Source organism: Drosophila mauritiana, chromosome 2R (genome assembly GCF_004382145.1).
Source record: "Drosophila mauritiana strain mau12 chromosome 2R, ASM438214v1, whole genome shotgun sequence".
NCBI lineage: Eukaryota > Metazoa > Arthropoda > Insecta > Diptera > Drosophilidae > Drosophila > Drosophila mauritiana.
This window is the reverse complement of record NC_046668.1, coordinates 17,743,093-17,770,580: the sequence shown is the minus strand read 5'-3', so window position 1 is coordinate 17,770,580 and position 27,488 is coordinate 17,743,093. Positions and strand designations below refer to the sequence as shown.

The following is a 27,488-nucleotide window of genomic DNA, read 5'->3' as shown; positions in this document are numbered from 1 at the left end:
CCTGACTGCTATCGAATGTTTTGGTATTTATTTTTATCGAAATATTTTGCCGAAATTTGTGATTTGCCAGCCCTATTTCAATGTAAATACATCGATAACTGCAAGATTTGAAACATATATCGACACATTGACATTGCCTCAGGTTTGTCCATCCCTATCAAAATCGTAGTACGAAATATCGAAAACGAAACACATCACGCGGGCGAAATTTCGTGAAGTTCAGCATTTACAAATTGTAAGCAGTGGTTTTATCGAACCCATTGACCAATTAGTGGGCTTCTAAAATAAGTGATAAACTTTATTAAATGAAACGAGAAAATTGATGCGAATACACCCGTACAGCAAATTGACCATCGATTTTTTCACGGCATTGCCGGTGACGAGAATGCGACGCCGTTCATACACACACACGTACGAACACGAATGTGTGTATATGGCGCGGCGCTTGTGTGTGAAAGTGTATTCGTATAAATAATATGACATAATCGACGTGTGCGGCTTAATTGACATAGTTTTTGTGCGAAGAATACCTAAAAGTGCGAAGAGAGCGCCAAAAAAGGCGTTTTTTGTTTGTGGTCAAGGTGGCAAAAAGGACTTGCACCGCTATTTTCCCCTGCGCTTTGCTCCAAATATTCGTTCCTCCCCACACACTCTCTCGCACACACACAAGCGTGTATATTTGGGCGTTGCAGGATGAAGAACTCTCTTTCTCTCCCACTTTCCTTCGCTCTCTTCTCGTATTCTCTTGAACACTTTTACGCAATTTGAGTGATTTGCAAGGCAAACTAATGTTTTTCGATTGTTTACCAAATTTAGTTAACCCCGTTTGGAAGCCAGTTTGTCTGGAAGTTACTTCAGTTTAGTTGTTTTCAACATCTCCACTTGACGTTGCCTAACACTGCCCGCCCTCTCTCTCGGCTTCTTTGCCACTGTCCGTGCGCAGTTCTCTTTTGCGCTTCATTCGTGCTCTGCCCGTCGGACGTGTCCGTACGATTTTGGATTAAGTTCTCGTAGGCAATTCAACTTGAAATATTTATTTGCTGCGGTGCAACTAAAATTTAATTCAAAGAATTAAAAGTGCTAAGTGCTGTTAGCAGCGGCCATTTTGCAAAAAAATATTAACAGTTATTTGGTGTAGTGCAAGAAGCCGAAAAGAAAACAAAATTATTTATTTTAAACATATTGCATTCAAGGCAATAAAAAGTTAAATATATTAAAATATTTTCTACCCTCTCCCTCCCCTTTTACCGATAGTCTCCCTCTGTGGCGTATGTGTGTTTGTACGAATTAGCGGCTGAAAACCAAAAACCGAGGTGCGAGAGCGAGAATACATTTATAAAAAACGCGTGCGTTTCTCCTCTAACACATACAGTGAGTGTGACCGTTGTATTTGTGACCTGTGCCTGTGTTAGCGGCCACTGGAGGATCAACGAATTTAAAAGAATACTAAAAGTACCGGTGAGTATTCTTGCATCTACCGGATAATGTGTTAAAATCCCGTTAAATAGTGAATGTCCCCTCGTGCCCTGCATTCGTTTTAACCGTTATGACTATGAGCGGCAATTCGGCCGGTGACGCCATCTTTTGTGCTTCTCTAATAAGTGTTGTTTTTGTTTTTTGGGTTTGGTCAAGCTCACGCAACACGCCGTGTGTGAGTGTGTAGTGTGTCTATTTTGTTGTTATGCTTTATAGACAGTGGCGGAACTACAGATTATTATTCAGGGGTCATGTATGCACATTTCAGATAGAGAACATATAATATTTAAATTAATTTGGGTACATTAGCAAATGTTTGAGGTGTAACACCACATTGACCCCCATTCAGACGCCACTGTTTGAGCTTCATGTTCTTGCCACTTTTCTTCTCTCTTTCTCTTTTTTCGGGTGGGTGTGATTGTGTGTGCGTGTGCTTTTCCTTTCCTTATGATTCATGCTTCTTTCTACCTCCGACTTTCTATGCGCTTGTCAGATTATAAAAAAAAAATACATTTCCCAATTCTCGTCGCTGATTTTATTCATCTTTTATTTGGCAATTTGTTGCGAATGCCACTTGCAAATCTCTAGCCGCGTCTAATGCACTTGGGCAATAAATCCGCCTGCTGGCGCGCATCTGTGGGCAAGTTTCGTGACCCACTTTTACTCCTTGGTCTCTCGCCTTTCAGCAAAGTAAATAGTGAAAAGCAGCAACAAGTGATAAACAGATTTGTAAATATTGTAAACTTGTTTATGCCAATTGTCAGTGCAACCCAATGCCTGCAAGAGACTTTATAGTTGCCGATGTGAGTTCTTGCCACTCAGTCAGTTCGATTTTAAAATTTTTTGTTTCAATTCAGGGCCTACCTTAAATATTCCGTAATTTATTGTAATCTTGAACGAATAGGAATTGATAACCTTTTACTTTAATTATTAATTAATCCAATTCAATACGTTATGCTGAAATGAAACATTACGCTTATAGAATTTAATATAATTTAAATTAGCAATGTTTCCTATCCAACTTTGTTTCATACATAGACTTCTTATGTATTTTGAATGGTGCAAGTCATAGGTGTTGAATTGAATGTGTGCTCTCCCGCAATCTTATCAGAACCTTCGCGCTGGTTACGTTTTCTTGTTAGATTGCTGTTTCGATATAAGTACCTACATATACACATTACAACAAGCCAACAACATTCCCAATTTAAGTTATAAGGACTTTCTCCTTTGCCACTAACTAACTACCTACCTATTTACAACTTTCTTTGATTTCTATTACCTTACTTCCTGTTCTATATACTCATCCTATCAAAATCGAGCATTTCATTTGCCTTAGCTACATATTGTGCGATACATGACGTCATTTCGCACACATTGCTTGTAAAAAAGGTAAAAAAAATAATAAAAATTTGCTCTTTTTGTTTGCTGGCTTTTGTTGCTAATTCGAATTTACTCATACAAATGCATGGACTGTGCGCTTTATAATTCATTGCTTATGCTGCATCCCCCTTTATCACCCCTTATCAAGCTTTTCACTTGTTCCTCTTTCTCTGTTGTCCGTTTTCAATTCGCAAATTAGACGTGACTCGTTGGTTGAGGGTTTCAATTGAGGTTTTTTGCACACCGCAAGTTGCATTTAGAGAATTTTCGAAAATCGTTGTGGCGTTATTTGTATTGAATTCCATTGGCACTACGAATACTGAAAAGGTGGAAGCAGACTCAGTGTAAAAAGACAACAAAATTAATACAAAAACAGTTGCTTCCGCTAAAAAACAGTATCTACACAGAAAAAAAAGAAGAAATATGATATAACCTAAACAACATAAAGTAAGAAATCTTTGCGGATTGGAAAATTCTAAATGTTTTCGTAGTCAACGGGATCCACCAAAATAAAATCGAATTGACTGGCTCTTTTTTTCTTTGTGTGCATTTCATTCTCACGGGAGGAAGTGCATAGTTAAAACTGTAAACAATTGTTGAGGAAACTCGCCAACAAAAAATGTTATGGAATGGAAATGAGACGGAAATTGTGAAGCCCCCGAAACAATAACAAATAAAACAAAAATGAAAAACGATAAGAAATGCACTTCAAGTAGACGAAGAGACCAACTTTCTAACCTTTATTGAGGCGTGTCCGTCAATGCAAATGCATTTGATGGGGCCAACCAGTCCTAATGACTTTTGATTTGGGAACTGAAAATTGTTTACTCAAGCGTGTGCTTATCAAAATTCCCACTGACGTCACATCACTTGTGATTAATTGATTTGAAAATGGTTAGGATTAAGCTGAATACTTTTGATTAATGTGGCTGCAGTGGAGTTCCTCTGCGAGTCTGGCAACACTGGCTAAGACGAAAAACAAATTTGTCCAAGAGCGAATGCTCAAAATTTATGGCTCCCTAAAAAGTGAAAAATAAATTCTACTCTGTTTCTGCCCCAAAGCCAATTGACGTGAAGATGCAACAGAGTGAGACGGGAGAAGGAAGGGGAGATAGCCAGCCTGAAAACCCTCACATATAAATAAATAAAAGAGGCGTACGTGCCAAGCTTCAAAACAGAGACACATAAGCAAGATTAAAAAAAAGAGAGATGTTGCTGCTGGCTAAACAACTGCAGCTCATCAATAAAACAGCAAGAACAACAATAAACCAGGCAATGAAACCCAGCTAAAGAGAGAGACAGAGACAGCGGCATGCACAGCGACAAGCAATAACAAATGTACAGTTGCAGAAGCAGCACGGCCGCATCGGGCAACAACAAACTGCTGCAACACAACATAAATCTTGGAATAAAAGAGAGAAAAAGAGTTGTCAGCATGTCGAAGCTTTTACACCCTTTATAGGTTTTGCTTGGAAGCACATAAAAAAAAACTTAATTTAGTAAAAAAAAAAAACAATTGGCATCTTTGCGGTTAGTCTTTAGTATTAAATATATTTCAGTTTTGGGATAGATTTCGTTGATATTCAGCTAAGTTAAAATATATAAACCGAACAGAAAAGCATCCAGCATTTTTCAAAGCTTTTTAAACTCTTTGAAAAAAATTTAAATCCACATCATTTGTAAAAGATAAAGATCTCCGTACTCAAACAATGCCTTGAAGTGCAGTCAACTGTGTTTGTCACTGTTTGCTGTTGTTATTTCAGCTTTTAAAGCTGGCGACCCGCAGAAGGAAAGCAAAACAATGTGGATAATTATATCGAAAAGTTGGGGAGCGAAGCGGAGAAAAATGTAGACAATTTCAGTTAAGATGGGAAGATGATGATGATGGAGCTGTGTGTCTGCATTTCTTGCCTTCTTCAACATTTCTTGCTTGCATTTCTTCTGCGCTGCGCTTGAACTTCAATTGAATCGTATCTTCTCTCCTCTCTCTCATAGCATATATACCCCTCTCTGTCGACCGAAAGTGATTGAAAGCCTGTTATTATGGTGGTCTGATCCGACTGAACTAAATTTAAATCGGAATTTAGGCTAATTTCGTTCTCTCCGGTTGTGTGGGCGTGGGAAATGGGAACCAGTTCTTATGTTGTTTTTTTATTTTCCTGTATCTTAAAATTACCACAATTTGTTGTAATTAATGTAAATACTATGGAATTAAGTGTAATTTACATTTGTGTCTGTACAAACGTGACAAGTGGCTGGCCATAATACAATAAATGGCACTGCAATTGCTGTTTGCTGCTCTTCCGCCAACTTTTAATTCTAAATAGCCAGTCAGATGTTTTTCCTCTTTTTAAATGACCTGGCTAACCCACTTTTGTACCGGGCACAAATGTCGATAAAAAAAAATCTGGTTTTTCGAACACAATCTCTGCACTAAAGCATTGCCAAACACGAGGGCAACACAATAAAGCTCTATAAAAAGACCATCATCATTATCATCGGCATATAACAATGAGCTGTGAGCTGAGCTGGAGCAACAATAAGCGCAAACGTGTTGCCGCATAAATGAATTCATAATGCAAAAAAGGAAATATTACAAAAAGAAAAAAAGGGGGAGGTTGAAAAAAGCGATTGTGTAGCGCACGAAAGAGGCGGCTTACATAATCGTTAATATCCTCCGAGTTTGTAAATCAACACCAGAAGCGCCTAAACTGCATTAGCAATGCTGTTTCGTTCGTGTCTGGGCTTTCACGCATAAACATTTAAAGAGCATTTATTGGCCAATTGAAATGTGCAAGATCACCTGAGCGCATCGAAGAAAGGTGTTATTAAATCAAATTGAATTGTTATTCGGGCATACCCATATGCTTATCAGCTCGTAATGCAGTCAGTAATTTGTATGTAAATTTTTCTCGCTTTTCCATGTAGTGATTTTCCTCTGGCGAAGAATTCCAGTTATGCTTTCTGCCTGCCTACCCGTCGATAATTCAATTATTTTATTTTGTTTGCTGGGAGAGTCGTCTCATATGATTGTATTGTTTACTATCTGCGTGTGTGTGTGTGTGTCTGGGCAAGGCGCAATATAAAATAACGAGTAGTACGAAAATATTTTAACGTGCGCAAACTAAAAATATTCACATGACATCATCGAAAAGAGGCGCTGACCGCCGAACAGCAGACACAGCATCTCAATAAACTCTCTGTTTGCTATGAAAGACGAGAAAATCGGCCGAGAAAAGGGAAAATGCTCTCTGCTTAGAGAATTCGTTATATAGAATATGTACTTTGTCATGGAAAGCCAATTAAGTAGTTACTTTTTTATTAAGCCCAAATACCAGGAAGTTGACAGTATGGAATTTTTTTTTTGATTCTGTTAACTTAACGTTTTCTTATTGGGATTGAGTGTTTAAGCAAACAAAAAAAAGTTACATTATTACATTAATATCGTACTCTGTTGAACTTTAAATACTTTTACTAATTTCAAATCGTTTTTCATGCTTCCTTGCAGGGACATCAATATAAAAGTATTATAACCACGCAACAAATTCAATTTTAAGGTGAGTTGTAGTCTTGTGCACGCCCATGAGTCAAGTGCTAAGCAAGTAAATAATAACAGAACGGAGCAAACAAACTCGAGACCTCCCTCTCTTGACTTATTTTATATTTTATCTGCCGGTACATATTTGCTTTTGGTTTCTGCAATCATTGTGATTGAGGCTCTCGTTCGTTTTTATTGACTCTTGTTGTTTGCTGAGGAGAGGTTTGAGTTAATTTCAGAGAGTAGAGGAAACCACACCTCACTCAACTTTGAACTTTTCGCTTACGCCACACTTGAGCGTTATTTAATTATATTCCGGGTTTTTATTCTAATTTTCGTTATTTGTTTTTTTTTGTTTTGTATTGTTTGCCAAACTAATTGAGAACTAATCGAGGCCGTGACCGTCAAAGAGAAATAAACGATTTGTACGGCACTCAAGCGGAGATGTTTCCCTCTTTTTGCATAGATTTAGTATTCATAATTTTATAATCAACAACTAAAGGTGATGTCATGGGGGCGAGGTTTCTTAACTTTTGGTGCGATAAGCTATTTGAAAAGGTTATAACTGATTATATGACACACTGATATAGATACGCATGTAGGTAGAATCTTTTTTCTAAAAAAAAATCTTTTTTTTTAACGGGCAGCAAGTCGGAACAGACCAAGCATTTCAGATGAGAAAGACAAAAACTGCATTTCTTATTTTATGCAGTAACAGTCTAATTTTTTTTGTCAGATTTCAGAGAAAAACACGCTAAATTGGCATCAGTGCTCCCAGATCTCTTTACATGCCACGCATAACTTCACCTCTAATTCAATTAAGGATGACCTTTGTTTTACTGGACTTTTTGGTACTGGTACATCATACATTCTTTATGCTCTCTTTCTGCTTCGCTTGAAATTGAATTAAAAGCCACTTAAGCGTTGAGTCTGCTTGGCGCTTTTTATACCGACTGTTTCATTTACGACCATTTGAGTATGTGCGTAATGTTATATGTATATATATATTGCTATATATATATCATATCTATATATGTACGATGTATAAATTCTGATTTACCCTTCGGGCATGGTACACTGGCTTTCAGCGGCAACTAAAGGGAGCAATAAACAGAAAGACAGCAACGAAGATTGGATTGTTTTGCCTTCATCTAGCACTTTCATAAATGGGTCATTGAACCAAACCGAAGACCAACTTCGGTTTTCATTTTTTTTTTTCATTTTGGCAATCGGTGTAAAAAGTATCCTATTAGTTTCGTTTTACGATCACCGCATTTGGCTTTTAATAAGATAAATATACCGCTAAAGAAGTGGGAGATAATGAATCTTCGCTTGGTTTTAATTAAAAATTCAATGGGGATTCCCAATTGTGTTGAATGCGGTTGTAAATCATTTCTATCTTTGAAAATTTCTAAGATAGTTTCTTAAGTTTTATAGCAGCAATAAATCGTATGTTCCCGTTTTAATATTGTTTATATAGCTGAAAACTTAAAATCGCCTTAATCATAATCATAATAATCATCATCTAAGGGTTCTGTCGATAGTATTCAACCCTTCAATAATTGCCAAACGAACCGGATGTTGTAGTCTGTACGTGGCAGTTCAATTAAAACCCCATTTAATGTTGCAAATATGCGTTCGTATCAAGATTAAGTTACTGTCGCTAAGGACATGTGTGTATCGTTGGGCTTTCCATCGATTATCCGGGCCACTCAAACTAACCGTAAACACGCAGCGGGCTGCGATCGCGTGTCGGGGTCACCAGAGTTCAACCACCAATCATCCACCTCAATGCCGGGGACAAGTGAAATGAGGCGCGATTCCTTGTGGAAATACCTGTCCCGCGACACGCCCAAGTTTTTATTGGTCTTTCCTTATTGTCCTTACAGTGTTGATTCCTTTTTTTTTGTACGGCTTTTCGTGGCCGGCATTTTCATTACCGTCGTGTTGCCATGCAATTTGGATGGTTGGCGGCGCCACAAAATGCCGGAATGGTGGCGCCACCAATACGAAATGCGGGAAATGCTTCCACGCGGCTCGTAAAAATATCCTTGGAGTGGGCGCAATGTTGGTGGGAGGTGGTGGTGCTTGTGCCCGGCTGTTTATGTTTGCGTTTCGTTTTGAGTTAATGACAGGAAGTGACGTCATATTCCAAGGGGGATGAAGTTTTATTTGAGCTGTGGTGGGGTAAGAGGGTGAAGGTTTTGGGTGCGACAATGTCCTGGATGATGTCATACTTTACAAACAAGATTGTTTTAAGGACTTTACTTGTGTGATGAGGAAATACAATAACAGGCATATACTCATATTTGACAAAAGTAAATCTAAATTAATATTTTCGGTGCCAAGAGCTTTGCCATTCATATTTTAACATTCACTAAGCAATATTAATTAATTATCCACCATGCACGTCAAACAACCACAACAACTGTGCAGATTTCAAGTTTATTTGGCAATTTTACAAACTAAATTTATGTGAATCAAAAAGACGAAAATTGGGCAAGCTTTTTTCTGGCCTTTGGCCAAGTGAGTCAAAGACACCAAAGCAGCGAAAGAAATACATTTGCTTGGACTCTACATAAAGGGGTTTTTTCCTACATCAAGGGCAGATAAAAAGCAGAAGCCCGAAAGCAAAGCAAACAATTCATTTTCCTTTCGTTCAACTTGACCACTTGTTGTTGTCATTTAACTTTTGTTTTCCTTCCACCAGAAGCAGCAATTGTCTTATTTATGCACTTTTCTCAAGTCTTTTTTTTTTGTTCATACACAATGGGCGTTGGCGCCAGTTTCGATGAGATTTATGTGCGGATTTTGTAATTCAAGACACGCGACTCACACGCGACTTTCGGTAGACGCTCAGTAGTGGATCTCTGGACGCTGAGAACTAAAGTAAAGTAAAAAATAAACTAAATTGCCGAGAGAACAGCGGAGAAAAGAAGACGTACGGGTACGGACCAGACAAACCGGCAGCTTTGTTAGCAAAACAAACAAAATTAGCGAGGGGCATGTGAAGAGAAAATCCCCCCGGCTAGAAGATCGGCTACCACCTTATTAAGAAATTCCACGCACGGACGGCAGAATGCCTAAATGTGAGAAGAGATAAAGCAGCAGAACCACGATTAAGACATTTCGGCGATGACAGGTCGCAGATATGCCCATGAATGGAAGAAAGCGTGTCATTTAGCTTATCTAAATTTAAATGGCTATAATTACATTTAAAAGTTGAAGCTTCGGTGGCACGAGAAAAATAGAAATATTTTCTTGCTTAGGGAAAAAAAAGTCAACATGTTTCCGCCCGGGATCGAACCGGGGGCCTTCTGCGTGTTAGGCAGATGTGATAACCGCTACACCACGGAAACAGCTGCAAGTTGGCCAACCGAAGACCGAACACTTTTAGTGTGGCAAACAAAAAATATATCAAAATATTAATATAACACAAACAAATCCAAGAATTTAAAATATATATTTATAATATATGAATGCAAAGTGCACTGTATAATATGCCAATCATTTATATCGCACATGTGTGCGTTCCTTTTTATTCTGCTTTACACACTGAAAATTTAAATTAATTACAGTACTGCAGTGTTTCTTTTTGCAACCATTTACTAGTTCCACAAAAGTAAAATCTTTTTGCAAAAATTTCTTGTTTCACAAAAAAAAATATAAACTTCTATCGCAGCCGGTAGGATTCGAACCTACGCTCCCAGAGGGAATCTGATTTCGAGTCAGACGCCTTAACCACTCGGCCACGACTGCTTGTGAAGCGAGCGCGTCCAAAGTGAAATATAGCAACTGGCATCGGAGCAGCTCAGCCCTCTTACTCATTCGTAGTGCGTTAGTTTGAAATTCTGGGGATGGTCTGGTGCGAAACCTTCTACTATGGGACTTGCTAACGAATGCGAGTTCTTATTGACAATGTTTCGCAGATGAACACGTATATATTTTCACGGTGTGCGCGTCGTCCTAGTGATCCACATCGTCAATTTTATACAACAATATCATAGATTTACATTATTTAGGAATTTTTAAAAACACTGCAGAGGTCAGAACAATATAAAATTTGACAGTCGCGCCTGTTATCATATATCTTTAAAATGAGCAGTAAACGTCCAGAGATTTAGAATGTAGGTTTGCTTTAAACCATTTCGCTGATTTGAGTGTTCAGTTTTTAGTTTGCCTCGAAAAGCGAAGCGACTGGCTACAATTTATAGTTACTTACACTTGTCACTATTTTACTACTCTCCGTTTCAGTAACTTATATTTATTGTTATCGCCACCATATGGGAGTGGTCTAGTCTTCTTTTTTTTTTTAGCTAAAAAAAATCTTTCCACATGATCATCATCATTATTGAATCTGGCCATATGCTCCACTGACTGACTGAGTGACTTGTTGCATTATTAAAACTGAATGAACTCATTTGCGAGCGACCTTATTGCCCGCCTGCTTGCCGTTCTTACATCTCGCACTTGAGGCGATGGGACAGCTGTCTGGTCTGCGCTCGATTGAGTGGAAGATTACGTAAGATCTCTTCCGTTGCGCGATAATTGAATACTTGGGAAATTTAATTAACGCCAGCATATGTGTGAAAACCATATGAATATTGAGGGTGTTTGGTTCTCTGGGTCAATTGGCTTGAGCTGTGCAAATTGAAGTGCAAAATCTATTTCGGTTTAAACTTTAGGGCAAGACCATGACATATTATTTATTTTCATAATTTAAACAATTCAGGTAAAAGATAAATTACTTAGTATTTAGTTATTTGGTAGGAGTTTATCTTGTTTAACTTTTATTTATGTTATCTTGGTCAGAATGTGGTATTTAGACCTGTGTTATCGGCCTTGCCTTCGTAATATTCTCAACAAAAAACGTGTATGTACATATATGTTTTTTGTTTGCCGGATTCGGAGCCGGCACTCTTTAACCAATGAAAGACATGGGTGTGTCCCGCAGCAAACAAGTGTGATGTAATTGCATAATGTCAACAACAATTGTCTGACGCTGACGCGCCGGTGGCGACGAGGATGGCGTCGCTGTGGCATTAGCTGCTCCTAAATTTAATTAATGTCTTCCGCATAAAAAGGTCGCAGAGAGAGAAAAAATATCAAGATTGATTTGGAAAAGTCGTCTGACATTGCTAAGGTTCAATAAACCAAATGTTATGCAGGTTTAGATACAATTTCAAATTTTCTATTGACACTTTTGACTATATTCGGTAACCAGTTGCGATTTTTTTTGGGCTATTCAACATTTTTTCTATAGCATTAAACTGCAGTGCAGCGTCATTCGTTTTACAATGTTTAATACTTGATTAAGAAGTTCGTACACCCAGGGTATTTTAATATTGAGATCTTTTGAAGTCTATTGCAACGCGTGAGAAATCAAATTGTCGTAGGAACTCTTCTTCTCCTGACTATAATCAACCTTTTGCCACCTACGCAACAAGCAACTCCAATCGGAGGAGTCTGAATCAGCCCACGCAGGAAAACTCAACTCTTTGGCTCGTTAAGTTTATTCAACGCCGACGCACACAAAACTGCCTGACTCGTCTGCATCTCGTTTTTTTATATTTCTTTTTTATTTTTATTTTTTGTGTGGACACTTAAAAAGCGTTTATTCAGCATTATTTGGTTTTATTTCAGGCAAAACCAAAAACTTCTACCGCCACCCACGCACATTGCGATGGGGTTCTGTTTGGCAGCAAAGTTCAATTACCCTAACATCACGATATTGTTGTTAGGAGCGAACTAAAATATGCGGCACGCGTTGCCTGCCTCCCTGCCAATACATCATAATTAGCAAAACGGCAAAGTCAGCAGCGAATAAAGCCTTTGGCAATGCACTTTTGCAATGCATTTGCATTGTGTCTGCCTTCTTTTGTGAGCAGGTTTTCTTTCCCTAAGCTAATAAGCTGACTACAAAGAAGTGCCGCCCAGGAATGGGGTTATACCTTAAATAGAAAAAACTTTAAAGCCTAAGGAGTAAAGAAAAGTATTATTTCTTTATTATTTTATTTATGCTGGACAGCAGAGCTTAAAATAAAAATGTTACAACCAAGATGTTTTGATTTAAAGCAAAAATAATAGAATTTTGGCTGTGTGTAGTTTTTCTTTTCCAGAATTTTTCCTCTTTTCATTCCATTGCCTCTGGCAATTTCCTCTCCAAATTGGCACATTTTATGCCTTTAATTACGCGTAGAACTAAAAAATTGCTAGTGGGTGTAATTGTAAAAAATCGGGTCAGCAATAATGTACATTAATTATGGTTTATTGTTGCTGCAAGTGTGTCATCGTGTAGGAATCGAATGAAGTCGGTTCGTTTTTAGTTGGTTCGGGTTGCATTTTTTGGCTGAGGCAAGAAATTGTTGTTCGATTTGTTATCTTAGTGTTGACATTATTTATTTATCTTTAGCATTTATTCGTATGGTGAATGTTGCAACAATTTGAAGGTTACAATTCGTGGTATTTGTACGCACCACGCCTAAAGATTTAAAGAGCAACAATTTGGTTTGTTTATTTTGGTTTCTCGCTCTTTCGTTTCGTGATCGAGATAGCTGGTAGTTCCTTCTTTTCATTTGGATTTTCGTGGCATTAATTTTGGGTTTCCCGAAAAGCCAAATGGATCTAAAAATAGTTTTCACCGATTCCGTTTATGCTGCCGCTGCTTCAGCACGTGGATATGGGAAAAAATACGGACGTACATATGCGTTTTCCCCAGAGTTTTCCCCCTAAAATCTAGAACTTATTTTGGCCAAAATTAGAAATTAACTAAAGTGGAAATATGCGGCAGTCCATTCTGTCGCCCCGCCACTTTCTCTGCTTTCCCCAAAAATACTTTTTGACATTCACAGGGAAACCTGTCAGTTTTCCGCTCTCTGAGAGTCATTCTATATCTCTCTCTTTTGGGTGGTTGCATTGCACTCTCTTCGTTTTCCACTCTCTCTTGTTTGCCACCCCCTTTTTGGTGCTACTGCCCTGCAGTTTTTAAGGTCAGTCGAAAATTTTCCAGCTGAGAGTCAAGTTGAAGAAGAACTTATACTAAATTTGGAAAAAAACCCCCTTTCTCCATTTAATTGCAGCATTTTAACTGAAATCATGACTGAAGTTGAGCAACCGCCACAGAATGGCATAGATCCCACTGCCGGCGAAGATGATGACAATAGCAAAGCACGTCCCGCGGATATTGAACAGGTAAGTGCAGGCCGTCGAAGTCCCAACTGGATAACAACCCCTCCATCAAACACTCACCACCAACACTTTACTTTCTCCTCCTCCAGGATATGCGCGAAATGGAGCGTCGCAAGCGAGTCGAGGCTATAATGGGCTCGAAACTGTTCCGCGAGGAGCTGGAGCGTATCGTGGACTCGGCGCGCGATGGAGGTGCTGGCGCTAGTGGCATCCTGCAGCAGCTGTCGGACATTGTGGGCGTTCCAGTGTCCAGGGTGGGCAGCGTCTTCAAGAGCAGCAACTGCATGGTGCCCATCAACGATATACGCGGCGTCGAGTCCATGGGCTATGCCAAGGGCGAGAAGATACTCCGGTGCAAGCTGGCCGCCACATTCCGTCTGCTCGATCTGTACGGCTGGACCCAGGGTCTGGGGGCACAGATCACCGCCCGACTCAAGGTCGATCAGGAGTACTTCCTGGTTAACCCATACGGCCTGCTTTACCACGAGATCACTGCCTCAGCGCTGAACAAGGTGGACATGCAAGGACAGATTGTGGAGCAGGGCACCACCAACTTTGGCGGCAACAAGAGTCGTAAGTGGCTGACAATTGAATCTATGCTTGAATATATCAGATATATATTTAATCTGTTTTTAACTCCCTTGCAGACTTTGTCCTCCATTCGGTGGTACACGCTGCCCGTCCAGACATTCGATGCGCCATCTATATCGGCTGCAGTCCAGTCGTGGCTATTTCCTCACTGAAGACGGGTCTGTTGCCCTTGACCAAGGATGCCTGTGTTCTGGGCGAGATCACCACTCACGCTTATACTGGTCTGTTCGACGAGGAGGAGCGCAATCGATTGGTCCGCAGCCTTGGTCCCAACTCCAAGGTGATTCTGTTAACTAATCACGGTGCTTTATGCTGCGGAGAGACCATCGAGGAAGCCTTCTTCGCTGCCTGTCACATTGTGCAGGCGTGTGAGACGCAACTGAAGCTGTTGCCCGTCGGCTTGGATAACTTGGTGCTGATTCCAGAGGAGTCGCGCAAGGCCATTTACGAGCAGTCGCGCCGACCGCCGGAGGATCTGGAGAAGAAGTTTGCCGCCGTCGCCACTGGCGAAGATGCTGAAAAGGATGCAGCCGAAGCAGTACCCAAGGTGGGCAGTCCGCCCAAGTGGCGTGTGGGTGGTGCTGAATTTGAGGCCTTGATGCGCATGCTGGACAATGCTGGCTATCGCACTGGCTATATCTACCGCCATCCACTGATCAAATCGGATCCTCCCAAGCCTAAGAACGACGTCGAACTACCGCCAGCTGTTTCATCACTGGGCTATCTTCTTGAGGAGGAGGAACTCTTCCGTCAAGGGTAAGCGAATGCACTTAAATTGTACATAAACAATTCCCTAATAAAATATATTTACTATTAGCATCTGGAAGAAGGGAGATATTCGCAAAGGCGGCGACCGCAGTCGGTGGCTCAACTCGCCAAACGTTTACCAAAAGGTCGAGGTTCTGGAGACCGGCACTCCGGATCCCAAGAAGATTACAAAGGTAGAAATCATTACTTTCGAAGATATGAAGCAAACCAAAACCACCAACCTTAAGGAGATTGAGGGAAAATAGTTGAAATTGTTGGACACCGAATCCTTCAACTCTTTACAGACATTCCACTTGCTACCCCCATATATGATTTCCATTTCGTTAGCACTCAGTTTTAGTTTCAACTTTGCCACTAAGCTGCAACTATATTCACGCATAAAATTTGTAGACTTTAAGTAAATGAAAGTAATCAATATACAAATTCTATATATTTATATACTTTGGAAATAGATTTAAAACTCGTGCTAAACCAAAATTATTTTACGCGCTTTGCTAGCAAGCAAACAAATATTGTGAAATGTGCATTAATCAAATAAATAAAAATAAACAAGAAATAAAAAATTTGCATAGATGATTTTGTGCCTCATTTAGGGATTTCGCTGCCTCAAAAACAAGACAATAGCGCTAAAACAATGCAAAGAAAGAGAAAGAAATTTGCTATGAATACTAATCACTATGTAATAAATAAAACATTTTTTAATTTACCGAATCAATGATTTCATATTTAACCACATTATTTTTCACTCATCAATTTTTTTTTGCATGTGTTTTATGGTATCTTTCTTTTATTCTCTTTGTTATTCAAGGCACAAAATCATTTATGCTTGTTATTTTAGTTAATTTATGTTTATTTGATCATTGAAAATTTTGATATCTAGGAACAAATTCATATATATGTTAAAAATAAACATTTCGAAAAACACTTGCACTGGAATGCCTACGATGTAACATTAATTTTAAGAGTGGTGTAAAAGAATTCACATAAAGTCACACGTGTGTAAAAATCTATCGAATAGTTGAATGGGAATGTATGTTTATAATTAAGATCTTCCCATATTGATATGAATCTTAGTATTCACTCCACATTAAAATCAAATTTCTTTCTCTTTCTTTTCTATTTGCATTGATCCCCACCCCACCCTCAACACACAACTCATAATTTACAATATAAAACAAAATATGACAGTGGGTGGCTGAGGGTTCCCCCACCCACTCAACGCCAGTGAGGATAGAAGATCCACTCCAGTTTGTGCCTGCAGGAACCAATCCAAGGGAATTTAAGCGTGTCCAGCAACTAGTCAGTATTCAGTATACTCTTAATCCCAATGAACTTTTTTGACAACTGGAAGCTTTTTGAAACAGATTAAGGACAACCGCCGGGCAGATAAGATTTCAGCCGGACCACAGTCGCATATTCTGGAGGGCGTCACATGGGACGAGGCGAGCCGACTCAAGGATGCAACGGTCTCGCAGGCCGGCGACCATGTCGTCATGATGGGTGCCGCCTCCAAGGGAATCATCCAGCGTGGCTTCCAGCACAATGCCACTGTCTACAAGGCTCCGTATGCTAAGAACCCATTCGATAACGTCACAGACGATGAACTCAATGAATACAAACGCACGGTGGAGCGCAAAAAGAAATCGGTACATGGCGAATGTAAGTTAGCAATCATTCGAAACCAGTAACCAAATAGTTATTTATAATGCATTTAACAACTTTCGCAGATACCGACACAGACTTTTCGGAATCCGAAGCGGTCCTGCAGGCGGGGACAAAGAAATACCCACAAAGCGAACCCGAGACCGGTATGTTAACTATTTACAAATAATCCTCATTTACTGGAAACTAATATTATGTGGATATTCTAGAGCACCAGGTCATTGAGATCCAAACACAACAAGCGCCAGTGCCAAGGCAGGCGGAAGTCGTGCTGAGCGATGGTAAGTCCATATTTGTACTGAAATATGTGATCTACCTGTTTGTTTTATATATATGATTAAAATTACTTAAATCATGCACACTATAAAACATTTCAAGTACACTTGTCCAAGAGTTATGTCTTTCAAGTCATTATGTGATCGAAATTTTATAGTTCTACTTTTTATGTTCTGTTATTTTGTTTATCTCATTTCTATTTCTTTTGTTTTACTTGGTTTTTGTTAACTTTTTGTTTAGGAATTTATTAATTATTTAGGTCTTTAAGATGCTGCTATATTTAAAACGTTTTGCGTAGTTTTTAAGTAATAATAATTCCCTTGTAGTATTATTTCCCTAGTTTATTATTATTATTATTTTATTTGATTCCTAACATTTATTAACATTTTTATGCCATTTCCCTCTTTTCGTTTTTTTTTGCTGTATTTTCGCATTATAAATTTACCAAACACACACAAAACTACACACATTTCAATGGAAACCAACACTTTCAAATTACTTATTGAAGTCAACAAAAAAATTCTTGTGGCAATTGATACTATCACAACTTCCTTTCTATAAAATCCTCAAAATTATTTGCTGTTTTTGTTAGAAATTCAATTTTAAGCTTTTTATTAGTTGTGTTTAATTATTTAATTACTGTGCAATACAATTCACATTTACACAATACTTCCAAGGTATCAACTGTTGTACGGCGTGCATAAAATGATTTATAAGTTCAACATTCAACAATATGACAGCACATCAATCCCAACTGTTACAACAAAAAGAAACGTATTATAGTAGAAAAGCTGCAGTTTTAGGTATTCCTTTGTTTTACAAAATTTTCGTTTAATTTTCCGAATTTGGCCATTTGTATATCAAAATTTGACCCTTCTATTATTTTACATAGGAAAAAAGAACAAAACCAAATAAATTGGCAAATTGAACAGGAAAAATGTGAATTAAGAACACTAGTTAGTATATTGATATGAAAGCGAAGTGTGTGTAGGCTAAAAATAAAATAAACCAAAAATTTATAACAAAACGAAAGACCAGCAACCAACAACAAGAAGCAACCGAAGCTCTCAACAGACACTAAAATTCTACTACTTCACTACCACTACTACTACATACTACCTTTTCTACTACTACTTCTGCGGCTGCTGCGCTCTATAACACACAAATAAAAAAATAACTTAATAATATGCAGTTTAAAAAGAAAAACCTTTTGAGTTGGAGGTGAGTGCAGCCCCAAAGGTTTAGTGTGTAGTCAAAGAAAAAAAAATCAAGAAAATAGTTTATAGAAAAAATGTTCAGCATAACAAAATCATAAGCCACCTGCACACTAAACCACATTCAACATGACATGTTAACTTTTGCTGAATGCTCTTAGCTGAATCACAATATGCGTTGTTAGCCAAGAAATTAAAGTGCAGCTTGCTGTTTTGTTGGGTTTTCTCCGTGTTAACCGCAATTTTCCATATTTTTTTGTTTTAAACTGCAGCTGTTTTCTGTTGATTGCTTCTTTAGTTGCCCAGCAGCCATCTCGTACATTAGTCAACAACTAATCCGTATACCATTAGTTTAAGGCATGCTTGATCGATACTAAACTCTAAAACTCATGCAACACTAGGTATTTCTAGTTTAAGGCACCTGACTACGTCTGTCACACAATTGCTTAGCAATTTACTTGCGATCGTCTGTCGCTGAATATGATTTTATAATTTTATTTCTCAATACTATTTTAGCCACACTTAGTTTTATAAACGGCGAACGCTCTCACACAGCCACAAATCGCAAGCCGCCAACTGGCCGAGGTAACGAACAAGACCCATTTGAAAGATACACCCTTCAATGTACTCAGGCTAAACGCCCATTGTATATAATCTCGTTGAAACATTATAATACCCCATATAATCCACTAGCCCCTCTCGCAGTTCGTTGTTAATGGTGTATACTCAATATAACCCTTATATAATCCACAAGCCCATGGCAAACTATTGATGCACCACAACTAAACACTAGCTATAGTTTGAGGTTGATATTTATCATTGAAATAATTCATTGCAGTTTTCTAAGTTCATTACATTTGGTTTTGGGAGAAACAATACATCTTCAGCTCTTTTGCACAGGAAACTCGTTGTTTTAATTCAAGAGCCCAACCTCCCAACCTCGAGATATTCTTAATAGGTCATATAGGTCAATCATAAATGACACATGTTTTTCAGACTTATGGATCTGTAATCCAGTACGTATTGGCATTATGTATGTATTTCGAGAGCCGCACTTACCTAAGATGCTGGCTCCGAACTTTTTGTAGATTGTCACAGATACTTACAATTTTTCGGTTTTTTCACCTCCCACACCTGGATCTTATGTCGCTTTAACTAGATGATAGTAAGAATAATGAGTATGGAGACGACATGGAGAACCAAATATATGAGCGGAACGCACACAATAAAAGCAAGTGCCGACGTGATCTGTTTGCAACCAAGGGCATGGATCCCCATCCATCACCGGAGCGTCTGTATACCTATGTCTATGCTACAGCTGCCTCTGTGGGCCAGTGCGTCCAACCGGAGGTGTGCTCCGCTTTGTTGCGGGCTCTACATAGCGAGCAGTTGGGCTACCTGGCCAATTGCTATCGCGGAGGAGCTGGGAACTCAAATGCTACCACCGCCAGCACATGCACAATAACCAGCGCCACGGGCTCCTCCACCGCATCGCGCAGACCATTGCAAAATGTGAATATTATGTATCCACAGCCATATCGCACGGGTTCCCATTTTGGATTCAATTCACCACGCCAGCATCCACGCACTGAGCATAAGCATGTGCCCAAGGAGCGAGACCATAATGCCTTGGGCTACCGATCGATGCAACGAGGGATCAGTTACGAGGAGATCTTCGCCACACCTCGCTATGAACAGTTGTGCCAGACGTGTTTCGACAAACTATTGCGCCTTAAGCCCGAGCTGAAAAGGATTGGCAGTGGCACGGCTACTAGTAGTTGTGCGGAGGAGCAGACAAGTACAGGGAGCACTCCCTTGCAACGCCGCCAATTGGCGACTTTGCCTGAGTTATGCGATCATCTTGGGGAAATGCAAAAGTTGTCTGAACCTCCGAGGGTCCAACGTAATGCGTACACACAGACGCAGAAGTGTTCTCCATCCTCTTCCACCAATAATTTCCTTAGTCAAATCGAAAAGTTTAACTTCTCGGAAGAATCGACAAACATAAATTATACTCCACGTCCGATTAACAGTGAAAGTAGCCTTTTGGGACTGATTGTGGAACAGGCAACCTCGAGTGCTGGAGCGAGTGCCACAAGTTCTCCTCCTCAAAGAATTTACTGTGCAGAGGAAGTGGACATTACAGAAGTGTGGAGTTTTGGGCGTTGGCTGGAACCCCAGGATCATATGATAGCGAGTAATGCAGATGAGTTTTCCCAACCGCCGCTGACCGAGCATTGCATCACATTGGAGTTTAATCAACATTATTCGACTGATGACAATCAGGTCGACCGCCAATTGATGACCCGCGAAGAGCGCCAGCGTCGAAAGTCTGAGTTCCAGGAGCTTTGGCAAGATCATGTCGAGTACTTTGAATCCAAAGAACAGATGCATATTGATGAAAATATCCAGGAAGTCGCGACTCTTAGTGCTTATGATTGCTTCGACCAGGATATAGGCGAGATTGAAGAAGGAGTCAATGATGAAACAATGACTGAGCCAAGTGATGAGTTACCGAAAATGTTGCAGATGGTTGAGGATAGTCTTACATTAGCCGGCGAAAATCTAGAAAAGCTGGTGGAAAGTACCAAAAAACTACAAGCAATTCACACTGAAACTTCACCAGCCTCTTCCAATGGTTCCCTAGCCGAAGTTGGTAATCTCTTTCGGTCGAGAAGTTTCGAGAGCATTCCTGCTGTCGATGACACTGTGTCTGTACAGGAACCACTTTACGATTTGGCCATAAATTCAAGCACCGAAGAAGTTGACGGAGTGCATGATACTTTGATACAGGAGGAAAAGCGTGACGACGAAAAACCTCTTACTCCCATGTCAACGGAGCCAGAGGAACCGTCAGATAAGGAGAAGGATCTTGTCGACGAGAAAGACATAGACGAAAATGAACATCACGTGGAGGCTGAGTTCCATAAGGCTCTTGCCGAAACAATGCAAGTTATCGTTCTTACGACAATGGACCACAATACCACCCCCCTGAAAGATACAGATGAAAATGATCGTACGGTTGAGACTGAGATCCGAGAGTCAGAAGAAGTTAGCTCCTTAGAGACAGATAACCAGTTTTTCACACCGCTGGAACGCGAGGTTCTGCATCGGATCGAGAAAGAAAGACTTGACGAGTCGGAGCCTATATTTGGAAAGATTGACCATAGTATTCGCAACAAGATGACGCCAAAGAAGCTGCAAGACTTGGTCAGCGAAGAGATATTTCGCACACAAACGCATGTATACACGAACCTAAGGACACCGATATCGAAGAATATACAGCATGACACCACTTTGACTCCCAGTGGTTCATCCCTGTCCGCTCATAATATCAGTGCACCTTGCAGCTCAATGGCGCACACTCATCTAGTTACCCGACCAACACCCCGAATGTCGCGATCCTGGTCAGAGGATCAGCAAAGTGAGGAGGACGATCAAAAGAAGAACGGAGCGGGAGAACAGGGATACATTAATAAAGACACTCCCATAGGTCGAGTCATCTCGTCTACAACATTTGTGTGCAGGAGAGGTCCAACCAGAAAGCGCAACTTTATTCAGGAGAACATTCGCAATGCCAGCAGACCGCGAGTTGCAGCCGGCTCGATTAAAAAACACAAAAGCAACATCGTTACTTCTCCTAGATCCAAATCAAGCCCATCCTCAGTGTATACTTTTCAGTGTGGCCAGCGGGATAGCGGAGCACGCCTATGGGTTGCCTTGCCAACGTCTCCACGTGGTCAAAACAGTGACAAATCTTCTTCTGCTGCTCGGGCTTTGTACACCGTACGGGGCAATCCCCCATCGCCATTCGCCAAACGTCGTAGACCCTTGGTTATCCTTCCACCAATGCGTAATAGAAATATAGCCCATAATCGCGAGAAGAGCTCATCTAATGAATCCCTGCACCGAACTATTTCCAGTAGCACGTTCAATGTGGACGATGAAGAAGATCCTGCAAATTCGGATAGCATTTCAACGAGTACCTTTCAGTTGGAGGAAGGTCAGGAAGAATCATCTGCAACTCAGCATAATAGGAATGCGACTAACAGTTCTGTGTACTACAGCGCAAACGATACCACGCGAGAAGAGAGAGAATCTTCGCAGACAAGCAGGGACGAAGCAGAAGAGAATCTTGGAGTCATGGAATTTATGCCCGAACCAATTCAAGTTATGGAAATACCAGATATCTGTAGCCAACTCGATGAAGACGGATCATCGTTAGAACTCGAACGCTTAGCAGGGGGATCAGATGTGGGTACAACAGAAGATGATCAAGTCGAAGAAATGGAAACACAGAGGAAGAGCGCAGACAACGAATCCAAAAATGTTCTGCCGATAGAAGAAGAAGAAATTAATGGCGTTAAGGACAGCATTTGTTTCATGCAAGCGGATATTGATAAGGATGATATTGATAATACCGACGACCAACCGTCGACTTCAAAAGCGGCAATGGAAAACATTCGCATATGTGGTGGTGCGGAACCCGAAGAGAATCCTCGTTGTGAAGATGAGGATGTGGTTACGCTGGACACGGTTTGCATTGTGCGTGGTCTGGAGATGTTTGTGCGAGAGGTGGAGCCCATAAAGCAAGAAACTTCAGAGGAACTATCAGATCTTGGGGGACTTTTTGAAAATGGGTTAATTGATGAAGGTGGTGAAGAGGCCATGTCCCAGTGAAACCAGAAGTTGATGAAGAATTTATGAAGAAATATTAAGAAATGAAAGGATTACACTAACTGAACACTTTTTTTGAACATTTTATATTCGTTTATGATTTTAACATTGCTTGTCATTACCATTTTTGTACTATTTTTCATATTTTTAACTTTGTAACATTGAAAACTTAATTTTTTCATCTTTTGTATTAAAAATGTCTGATTTATTGGTTTTGTATTCATCAAATTTAAAATTATGGGTTTATAAAAAAAATCAAACATTATGGGTGTATATTAATCATAAGACTTTGAAGATCTTTATTTGTTTAAGATTAAGTATTAGTAGTAAATATTCCATCCTAATGTCTAAGAGAATGTTATCCAGTGTTTCTCGTCAATTGTGTTGCGTCCAGTGTGTAAACTATGTAGGTCGTGCGCGTTTTTGGAGGTTCAGGTGCTGGAATCATACTTACATTGCTTTCTGTATCCACAACACCCGCCATTTGATATATATCGATTCTAGCACTTATCTCTCAACTGGCTCAAAAGTATGAGTTCCTTTATTCGCCTGGCCAATACATGTATGCCTGCCTGAAAATGGCTCCATTAATGCAGAAGGTTTATGTTATACACAAGGTCGAGCCCGTCAGCAAGCACAACTATCCGCCAGTGCACGATGGCAATATGAGTATTCATCACAACGAAAGTGGAGCCGGATTCATGGCCAATGAGTCAAGCGTTATAAGTAGCACTCCCGTTCGCAATGCCTTGGCATCTGTATCATTGCCGGAAGAGAGGAATCATTCTATTTTGGGCTTTTCATCAACTCCATATCGGACCATCTCGCATTTCGGGTTCAATTGTCCGCTTATTACGTCACCAACCATTCTCCTCCATCCGGAACATCGATCCATTTGGCAACGGGTGGCCGAGCAGCGCGAGAAGGTTGTGTCCTTCATAGATCTCACCACATTGAGCTTGGACAACCGCAAGCTGCTCAATGTGGTGACATCAACGCACCCAACCCAGTGCCAATCGAAATCGCAATCCTTTATCTCTGAGAAGCACATTCAGTTGGAAGTTACACCTCCGAAGCGAAAGCAGCGGGTCTACAGCGCCACCACCAGCAGTGGTGTAGACGACAGCCTCGATGAGCTGGACTCTCTGATGAGCGGCCTAGCCATCAATATGCCGCGCAGTCGGGAGCAGGACAGCGGTTTGTACCGCAGCTATACCTTTCTACCCAGTAATCATGCTCTGCCCAAGGATACAGATGCCAATGACAGGGGTCAAACGGATCGGGAGCGACCAGAAGCCGAACAGGAGGAAAGTTTTCACTGTGCAGGCGACAGTGGTATTGGCGATTCCGCCGGCAGGCGTCCGCGTCTGGCCACCACCAGCAATGATTCGTCCATTCAAGAGGCCGAGGCCTACACCCAGGGCAAGCACGTCAAGTTGACTTTGAGCAGCTCACCCACGCCGACGGCCACACAATCACCAGCAACCATCGAAATTCTTATCAACGTATCGCTGCGCAATGCCGAGTGCGTCCAAACGGTCCAGACCCATGAGCAGGAGTTTCGCGCCAAGTTGGAGAGAGTAATCGACGAGGAGATCCACTACATTTCGCAGCAACTTGCATTTAAGCAGCGACAGGCAGAGTTGCTTGAGCAGCAGACTACATCGCGTGCTCCACTCGCTACGCCTTCTTCCGCAACTATGCATCCGCCGGCACCGGCTTCTTCATCATCCATGGTTCACCGCAGCAACTCGGCACCAGAGCTGTGCCACACCTATAGCTATGTGGCCGTGGGAATGGCGGATACCAAACAGGATCAAGCCTCTCCCCAACTGCCAGCGGATGGTGAGCCGTTGAATGATATACTCAGCAGTCTGGAGAAGGAACTGGAGCGTCTGCTGAACAGCGTGGTGACCGCCCACATGCTGCACAACAAGGCCATCATACACGAGTGCCGGGCGCGGTTCTCGCAGCTGGCCGATGGAATGGTCAGCTCGTAGATACATATTATGATTTTGATGCAAAATTTACATCTTCGCTTTTGTTGTGATGTTTAAAAATCGACAACAGTGAAATGATTGTATAAAGCAACTAGATTAAGTTTAATGATGATAATTTGGAAATCTTAAAATCGAACTAATGCATTTTTTACTCCTTTGTTCTCTTAATTTAAATGTTAAGACTGTAACTTAAGCACAATATGGAAATGCAAAGTTAAAACTGAATCTGAGCCAACCATTGTACATTTAAACATCTGTGAAATTGTTAAGTTTAATTTTTGTCAAATCTTGATTTTCGTTTCATATTTTTATGATTAAAATATAATAAATATAGTTTTCATTGGAAAAGTTAAAGTTTTAGGTTAAGTGTTCATACTCACGAAACATTAATTTCCATCAGTTAACTTTAATCAGCGCCCAGGTAACATAATTTCATTTATTATTTATGTTTGTGTTTTGTTTGCATGTCTGCTTGCTTTTTAACATATATTGCTTATCCTGCTGCATGTCCCTGTGTTTGAATATCAAATCCTAAACTCCATCTATGTACTTATACACACTCACCAATCAAAACATTTAATACACGTACATGTTTTAGTTAGCTTATTATTCGTGCGTGTCTCATATGGTGAAAGTAATTAATATCGAATATTTTGTGTGCGTCCACTGAGTTACATTTGTAGGAGAACCATGCCAAATGACACTGCTATACAAATTACTAACGACTTTTTCGACCTTTTTGCAACAGGTGAAAACGTACAAAATGGCGATCATTCGGAGGCACACTTGAGCACCTTCTCGCAGAGCAGTAAAGAGGTAAGTACTTCCGATCTGATCTGGGATCCAAGATCTGCGAATCACTTCTCCAACTCGAACTCACAAGCAGTAAGCTGCGTGGTAAACGATTAGACTTGCTAATCGTAAGACAACCAGTTTTACACAATATCACGCATTAAGCTAACCTCATTTGATTTACTAACCGAAGCGCAACCGATATTCTCACTGCAAATTTCTATTACGGTTCCAGGATGTCTCCACGGACGGATCCCCCAAGAAAGACAAGAAGAAGAAGAAGGGTCTGCGCACACCATCGTTTTTGAAAAAGAAGAAGGAGAAGAAGAAGACCGAGGCCTAAGCTGACCATCAGCGGGATCAGTAGGAGTAGCAATCTTGACCACCTCCCACCATCAGCGGGAACCGAGGAAAATAACGACAATGATACCACGAGAAATGGAAACTTTAGCCAGATCAGCAAGAGAAGCATTATATAAAAGAGAGAGAGGCCTAAACAAGCGACGGATGAGCAGCTATAATCGATCGATATGCATCTGAGGAGGGGCAATCCCCTTCCCCAATTCGCATTCACAGCTTATATCTATTATAATATAATTCTAATTTTTAATTTATACGATGGCCACGGCAACACATCCCCTCCCCTCCTCCACACACACACAGAAATGCAATTCACACAACAATTTGTATGATAAACGAGAAGAAGGAGGTTTGCAAGTGTACACGCAATATCCGACACACCGCTTTGTCCTAAACAAGTAACTTGCATAAATCTTCTAGATGTATTAGCTTATAAAATAACTACGCAACACACCTTACATGATGACATGGTAAAGCAAATGAACAGATGAAAAGGGTACAAAAATTCCCAGGCAACTCCAACGACAAACAAAGATTTGTTTGAAACAAAGGCAAACTTTTGTTTTTTTAGACACATACGTACAAGCGTGGTACATGCATAATACTTAAATGCAATATTTTTTTAGAAATGCAATAAATTCGATGACAACAACTACAATTTGATATTCTAGGCATGTGTGTGTTTTGTGAAAGCGCGTTTTATGTTTTTGTGTTCTTTTGTTTTGTTTTTCAATTCCGGGCAGCCACAATTTGCACACAAACGAATAAATAATTATTGTATACATGCAGCAATTGTATTAGTTTTTTATATAAATAATTATATATTTTTATGTACGTAAAACTGTTTATACATACATATACATATATATATTTATAAAACCCAATAAATTATGAAGAAAACGAAAATCCAAAAATACACCACACCCGCATTGAAACATGCGATTACTCTGAGGAAAGCAGAAACAACACAATCACTGAGAATGGTTGGAAATTTCCAAAAATTATCTCCAAGAATCAAATTTCAGCATTTCTTTTGTAAGTAGATGTGCTTGATTTGTAATCGCTTTCCCATTTATATTCAAATCGATGAATAACGAGTACTGCAATTAACTAATATACGACTGCCATAGCATGTAAAACTTTAAGGCACAACTTAAACGCATTTACATTTCAAATTAACTGACATACAACTAAAACCCCGATGATTAATGCCAGATAAATCGAATGTTTCTGCTTTTCCTACCCAAACCCACCCACTCACATTGAAAACACTCTCTTTACAACATAATACTTGCATTGCTGAGCCTTAGACAAACAAACAAACAAAAAAAACGGCAAAATATAAAGTATAATTAAACTGATTATATGCGCAACGACAGAAGCTTATTTCTAGCAACTTTTTTGCGCCATTAAAGCGAAAAAGTCTGTATAATTTGGTCCTTAGATTAACATTAGAAATTTGTCAATATTCTCACTCTGTGCAAATAATAAAGAACTTTTGAAAAAAGCAAACGAGAAGCCGAAAGTTTATTCATAAAATTTGTTTAGAGTGTAAGAAAATGCATA

At 40.0% G+C, this 27,488-nt stretch overlaps 1 protein-coding gene and 2 non-coding genes across 11 annotated transcripts; 1 reads left to right on the top strand and 2 right to left on the bottom strand.

Annotated features, from left to right (window-relative positions):
- Positions 1-133: 133 nt before the first annotated feature.
- Positions 134-27,434, top strand: LOC117136764 (protein hu-li tai shao). Of its 9 annotated transcripts, none has more exons than XM_033297806.1 (14): positions 134-235; positions 1,255-1,458; positions 6,365-6,413; positions 13,474-13,585; positions 13,672-14,155; positions 14,230-14,929; positions 14,991-15,114; positions 16,130-16,240; positions 16,306-16,600; positions 16,669-16,749; positions 16,813-16,884; positions 18,610-18,678; positions 25,519-25,586; positions 25,798-27,434. In XM_033297806.1, the coding sequence occupies exons 4-14, from the start codon at positions 13,490-13,492 to the stop codon at positions 25,903-25,905; spliced, it is 2,208 nt and encodes a 735-aa protein (XP_033153697.1). In that variant the 5' UTR covers positions 134-235; positions 1,255-1,458; positions 6,365-6,413; positions 13,474-13,489; the 3' UTR covers positions 25,906-27,434. The 9 variants fall into 9 exon arrangements, with proteins under 9 accessions (XP_033153697.1, XP_033153696.1, XP_033153699.1 ...); XM_033297805.1 differs by having other exon boundaries at positions 25,792-27,434; XM_033297808.1 differs by lacking the exon at positions 18,610-18,678.
- On the bottom strand, positions 9,681-9,753 carry Trnav-aac. Its single transcript has one exon. It is a non-coding gene; the product is annotated as a tRNA-Val (tRNA).
- Trnas-cga lies at positions 10,072-10,153 on the bottom strand. Its single transcript has one exon. It is a non-coding gene; the product is annotated as a tRNA-Ser (tRNA).
- Positions 27,435-27,488: the final 54 nt, after the last annotated feature.

Bases quoted from the DNA above. Each gene is read 5' to 3' on its own strand.
- LOC117136764 (XM_033297803.1), top strand. From the start codon at position 13,490: ATGACTGAAGTTGAGCAACCGCCACAGAATGGCATAGATCCCACTGCC. The intron at 16,241-16,305 runs GTCAGTATTCAG...TTTTTGAAACAG, and splicing joins TTAAGCGTGTCCAGCAACTA to ATTAAGGACAACCGCCGGGC. The intron at 16,750-16,812 runs GTATGTTAACTA...TGGATATTCTAG, and splicing joins ACAAAGCGAACCCGAGACCG to AGCACCAGGTCATTGAGATC.